The sequence below is a fragment of the Rhagoletis zephyria genome, unplaced genomic scaffold, assembly GCF_001687245.7.
Source record: "Rhagoletis zephyria isolate East Lansing unplaced genomic scaffold, Rhagoletis_zephyria_1.1 Rzeph_scaffold_24562, whole genome shotgun sequence".
NCBI classification, from domain to species: domain Eukaryota; kingdom Metazoa; phylum Arthropoda; class Insecta; order Diptera; family Tephritidae; genus Rhagoletis; species Rhagoletis zephyria.
Window position 1 is genome coordinate 1 of NW_016181620.1, and position 6207 is coordinate 6207.

At 34.5% G+C, this 6207-nt stretch overlaps 1 protein-coding gene across 1 annotated transcript; it reads right to left on the bottom strand.

Annotated features, from left to right (window-relative positions):
• Positions 1-102: 102 nt before the first annotated feature.
• On the bottom strand, positions 103-944 carry LOC108381963 (jerky protein homolog-like). Its single transcript, XM_017638357.1, has 2 exons — positions 456-944; positions 103-390 (listed from the first exon to the last, which is right to left on the bottom strand). The coding sequence occupies exons 1-2, from the start codon at positions 942-944 to the stop codon at positions 103-105; spliced, it is 777 nt and encodes a 258-aa protein (XP_017493846.1).
• Positions 945-6207: the final 5263 nt, after the last annotated feature.

The window sequence follows — 6207 nt, forward strand, 5'->3', positions numbered from 1 at the left end:
ATTGCGTGTTTTAAGTTGATGTTTCGCAGAGATTCGTCTATTGTTTTTCTCGGCGAACGATGTCACTTAAAAGGCTTGTTTTATAGTTCAATTTCGTAAGTCTTATAACATTCTGCNGTGTTTTAAGTTGATGTTTCGCAGAGATTCGTCTATTGTTTTTCCACGGCGAACGATGTCACTTAAAAGGCTTGTTTTGTAGTTCAATTTCGTAAGTCTTATAACATTCTGGTCCATGGGCTGTATAAGTGCAGTACAGTTTGGAGGAAGACACATTACAGATATTTGACCATCACTACTCATTAACTCGCCGTCTTTGGGATGGCATGGAGCATTATCAATAAGCAATAGAGCCTTTTCGGAAAGATTTTCGGCACGAAGGAACCCTTTTACCTGCAATTTTAGGAAATTTAAATTAATAAACGAAATTTTTTACAAACAAAGATGACCAGATGTACCTCTGGAACAAATATTTTGTGAAACCATTCCTCAAACAAAGCCAAGGTCATCCAAGCACTTTTATTTCCTTTGTAGACAACTGGAATATCCGTAAAATTGTTAAGTGATCGTGGGTTTAATGATTTCCCAATAACCATTAGTTTTACTCTGTGATTTCCAGATGCATTCGTGCAAGCCAGAAAAGTTATTCTTTCCTTACTGATTTTATGTCCTGGAGCGGAAGTTTCTTTTGACCGCACTAGAGTTCTATCAAGCAGAAGCTTCCAAAAGAGACCAGATTCATCGGCATTGTATATCTGGTCCTTGGTCAAACCTAAATCAGCAATTTTTTTGTTCAGTTTTTGTAAAAATGGATTAACTGAATGAGTCTTATTCGAAAGTTTTTCTCCACATATTTTGAGTCTTCGTNTCCAACCATTGCTAGCATGGAAGTCCCCCGATTTTTCCTGAATTTTGGCATGGAGAAACTTGGCCTTTTGTTTAAGCATATCAGAAGTGATTGGTAAATTCTTGGCTCGTTGATTTGCAAACCATTTCATCAATGCTCTTTCCGTTTTAGGAAGCTCTGCAGGTTTAAACGTTTTTCTCTTCCCAGGTTCAGCATGCGCCAGGAACTTCCTTATGGTGCTCTTCTTATTCTTAATGCGGTTTATTGTTGACCTGTGCACGTGAAAACTTCTTTTGGCTAAGGCATCGATAGAAAATCCTTCACTTAGCTTCCTTAAAATTTCAGCTTTTTGCTTTATTGTAAGCAACGTAAATTTTTCCCCTGCCATTGTGAGACCGCACTCAATGAATCGTCCGTTAAAACTGATTCAAATGTCCCAATATACACGTGCGTAAGATATTAGCCAATCACAGCAATTCATTTCCGAAATAAATCGGGACTTCCCCGAATTTTATTGAATCTAAGGAACCGTTACCAAAAGCAACAAGGCAATGTCGCAAGTATCGAGTTCAAATTTTTTGGATGTCGCAAGTACTGAGTACGTAATGGAAAAATTTTTTATGTTGCAAGAATCGAGGTGTGCAAGTACCGAGTATGTGCAAGAATCGAGGTACTACTGTCTATAAGGAAAATTTGAAAGTTAGGGGGGGGGGGCCGGCTCGAGAATTTATTTTATATTTCCGACAAATTGTTTTGCTTCTCAGTGAAAATTTTATATGGTTCAATGTTTTATATTTCCTCGCTCAAATACTACACTTTAAACAAACCGCATACACTATCTCCTCAGTTGCTTTGTATTTTAAGAAATGTCAAAACATGTAAACTAAGCATTTTTTGAGGTGGTGCCATACTTTTTAGCAATATATTTTCCGTACTTATGCCCTGTATGCAGCTCTCAAGAAAACGGTCAAGAAAAATTGCCATTATTTCTTGTGTGTGTCCAAGGAATTTTGACATTTTTGATACTTCACAGACTGTTGCCTCACTCTTTCCTCAAGAAATAAAGGAACGGGCATATATTTCTGTTGCAAACCTGGGTTGGCTAGTGCTCTTTTTTCACAAAAAAACTTTAGAACTGCGGACTGCCTTAAGAAAATTTTACACAAGAAAATTTCTTAGGCATTTCTTGTACGTCATTTTGTATGGAATTTTTGCTTTTATCGAGAGCAGCATACTGGCATTGTGAAACGCAAACTTGAACAAAACCTTAAACTGTTCTTAGCTAAGATTTTTCTCAACTAGAACTTAAGTCCAGTTTAAGTTTAGGTTGTGAAACTGGCCCTCAAACTCTCTGGATCAATACCATGTTTGATAAATTTGATCAGAGAGACATTCTCTCTCATAATGTATAGCGCTTGTTCGTGTTGAGTACGTTTCCGTAGATCATCAATTTATTTCACTTTACAATCCATTGTACAAATTCACATGAAAAAAAGTATTAGCAAACATAGTTTTTAACAAATTTTATATTGTAACGCTATCAAGCACACAATTTTGCAACCCTACATATTACTACAAAACGCCTAATATGAATACGCGTTAATGCTAATCTTTTACAAAATTTACGATATTAAATTGCGACTCTGTCATATGTAAGATAGCAGCCAAGTAAAAGAAGAAAAAATAAATTGGCGTCATTCAATTCGCGCACTTTAAAGCGCAAAGTCATCTTTTTAATTAAAACTAAATTTTGGGATCATTTGCTGCAAGCCAAGTGCCAACCAGCAGCACCAAGCCAAGCGTTGGCCGGCATCAGCGCCGGCGGAGCACCAAGGCTCCGGGTGAAGTAGGACAGCCGCACTACCCATTACGGCAGCAACGGGGGAGTGCTAGGGCTCTACGAAAGCGAGCGTTGGCCGGCAGCAGCACCGGCGGACACCAGGCCTCCGCGTGTAAGTAGCAATACGCGAACATCTCGGAAGTGGAAGTTTGCACTTCGACATGGCGAACGTAACAGGACTTCTCGCAAAATGCATACATATAAAAAATAAAAGTTAGAAACAAAATGTAACGAAATATATATTTTTTTAAAAATAAATACAATAAAAATAAACTCAAAAATCCCAAATAAATCGGTTGTGGCCAATTTTAAATTAAATTATCAAAAATAAAACGGTTAGCAAATGCGACATAAGCGCAGTGGCTGCTGCATAAAATTGGCTAAAGTGTTTTTTTATATAAAAACAAAAACAGTGGCTAGTGGTATAGCAAACAAAACTTTGACACTTAAAGTGCAAAGTTGAAAAACTAAATAAAGTAATTAGAGTTAGTGTAAAACGACAAAAAGAGAAAAAAACACACACGAAAGATTGTACATTTTAATGCGCGACTGTACCACCAAAATATACCACGCCACCACTGAACGATAACACCAGTTACCCAACGGCGCATAAAACCACGCAACTAAATAAAGCCATAAACCACGGTAATTCCGTTACAACGGCATACAGCACCACGGCACTTCGACAAACACATACATATATCGCTAAGCCAAGGCGCGATATCAGCGTAGACACCACAACATATTTTGCAACTACACCGAAGACAACGACAACGAGAGCGAGCGGGACACAAGCCGTATGGTATGATGCATTCAGTGCGAAACACCACATTACATATACATATTTTCTTAAATTTAAACATGAAACTTTTGTAATTATTTCAAATACTTTGCATTATATTAAAAATTTTGGCAAATTTTACTACAATTTAAATCTTTTTCAATTTCAATTATTAAAACTTTTGGATTGTCAAATACACTTTTAATACCTACTGTACTTTTTATATAATTAGCTTTCATTTACATATGTACAACTCTAGTATACTTACATACATACCAAAGTTGTTGCGAATATTCGCATTCGCATTCGCAACCGCGGAGCTTCCGCATTAATTTAAACATTCGCATTCGCTTTCGCATCAATGCGGAGCTTTTGCGAATGCGAATGTTCGGCAAGTGCACTGATAAAACGTATATCTGGCAAACAAAATTACAAATTTTCCTTTTTCCCTCCTACGCGTTTCAACGCTGTCGCGTCTTCATCAGGGAGTCTTTATTCAAAACATAAAAACAAATAAACAATAAACATGATTAGCAACTAATATTCGCTGATACAAAAACAATAAACATAGTTAACGACAAATAATTTACATTAATTTTTACTTTAAACTCACATTCACATAAATATTGTTAACAAACATTGATCACACGATAAACGCTAGCACCAACTAAGTATTTTTGCACAATATAATAAAATTCTAACCCTATGCTCTTATTTATATTTAATATTAATTACAGCTGCATAAACATTGTTTGTGTTGTCCACGTTCTTTTTAAAGTTAATCGCATTCTCTAGTTTTTGTTGTATTATATTGTGCACAAATACTTAATTGGTGCTAGCGTTTATCGTGTGATCAATGTTTGTTAACAATAATTATGTGAATGTTAGTTTAAAGTAGAAAAAATTTATGTAAATTATTTGTCGTTAACTATGTTTTTTGTTTTTGTATCAGCGAATATTAGTTGCTAATCATGTTTATAGTTTCTTTGTTTTTCTGGTTTGAATAAAGACTCCCTGATGAAGACGCGACAGCGTTGAAACGCGTAGAAGGGAAAAAGGAAAATTTAATTTTTTCGCTTTTAACTCTATCGGCCGAAGCAGCTCCAGTCCAGTAAACATAATAAATAAGAATTTGGCTCAAATAACTATGAAAATTACAAATTGTTGCCAATATTTTTTGCCTGTAGAGATACGTCGCGGCGTTAAGTCGTGTTACCCGTTGTTGTGTAACAAAACTGGCCAAAAGTCAGATTTATCAACTTTGATAAAAGTGTCTTTAAACCTATTATTTCTCAAGCTATATAACTATATATAATAGAGTCATACAAGTTCCCACTTCTACTTGATCTTTGACGTACGTCAAAGAGAAGATAGTCCTTTTAATAATATTTTGTTTTCTTTCTTTATTATGATTTTTCGGACCAATCATAAAAAAAGCTACTAGACATGAAAGAAGGAAGTGTGCACTATAATTTGAAACCACATTGTCGTGATTTGCGATTGATGTCGTTTCAATCATCTCAAGTGGGGCTCTTTGAGAAATTTCTTGTTAGCAAAAATTTCAAAAAATAGTAATTTTGTTCTCTTGTCGGGAAATATTTTTTCATAGGGATACATGTACATTGGATCCTTGGCTAAGAACTTCTGTGGTAAAATTGTCCCCCGACGTCCCTCTTATTTTGCCATTTAAAGTCAAAGCGTAAGATCCTTCAGTAGGGATTTCCAGCAGCAATTTTCAACGTCTAGCTATAAAGAACACAGGCCTACAAAATTTAAGTGCTAAGTTTGCCTTGTTAATTCTTGTTGCTTATTTCCACTATTTCACTTTGTTAAGCCAACTACAATCAAGCGCAGCTATTCCGCTGCAATTCACATGATCATGTGGTTGTTGGTTTTGTTGGTTTTTGTTAATATTTCAATTATTAAAATGTCTAACTTTTAGGTGTGCTCGTCCTCAAGGCATAACAAGGTAGAAGTGATTTCGACATTTCTCTCTTTTGAACTGCGACTGAAATGTCAACTCTTAACCCTATACTATTCAAAATTTTTATTTTTTTTTTTAATTTCAATTGTGTGACTGAGTTTTAATTCATAATAAAATGAAAAGAAAATCCCCCACTCATAGACGTGGATAGACCAAATTTCAAATGGTGGCCTTATAAAACCTAAACCAAAATTCCTTGTCAACATAAAGAAACTGAAAACAATCTTTAATAAATTTAATGGAAAGAAAATTTCGAATTGCAAAAATTTAATAGCTAAATTATTGAAGTTAATTTCTGATTTAAATTTAGAAGAATCGAACTTTTTTTTAATGTCTAATATACTTAAGAATTAAGTATTTGAATAAAAGAATCAATTCTCAAACAGATTGGGATAGTAAAATGCAAGAAAATTATCAAAACGGTTTTATAAATAAGTGTGTTTCATTTTATAAATAAGTGTGTTTCATTTAGTATGTAATTTTGTGAAAATGCAATAACTAAAATGAGGCTGATTCTAATAAGATTTTATATATTTTTATATTTACAAAAACTTTCATTTCGAAGATATTAAGTTTTATCAAATGTCGTAAATATATATCAAAGGGTTAATTTCTTTGTTTACATTTTCTGATATTACAGTCAGCTATGAGAGAGCTCGACTGAATTGTCACTTCTACCTTGTTGAATATGCCTTGCTCGTCCTTAAGTTATTTGTTATTTGAATGAACAACAAGGAAACAAGCCAACTTCAGCAATT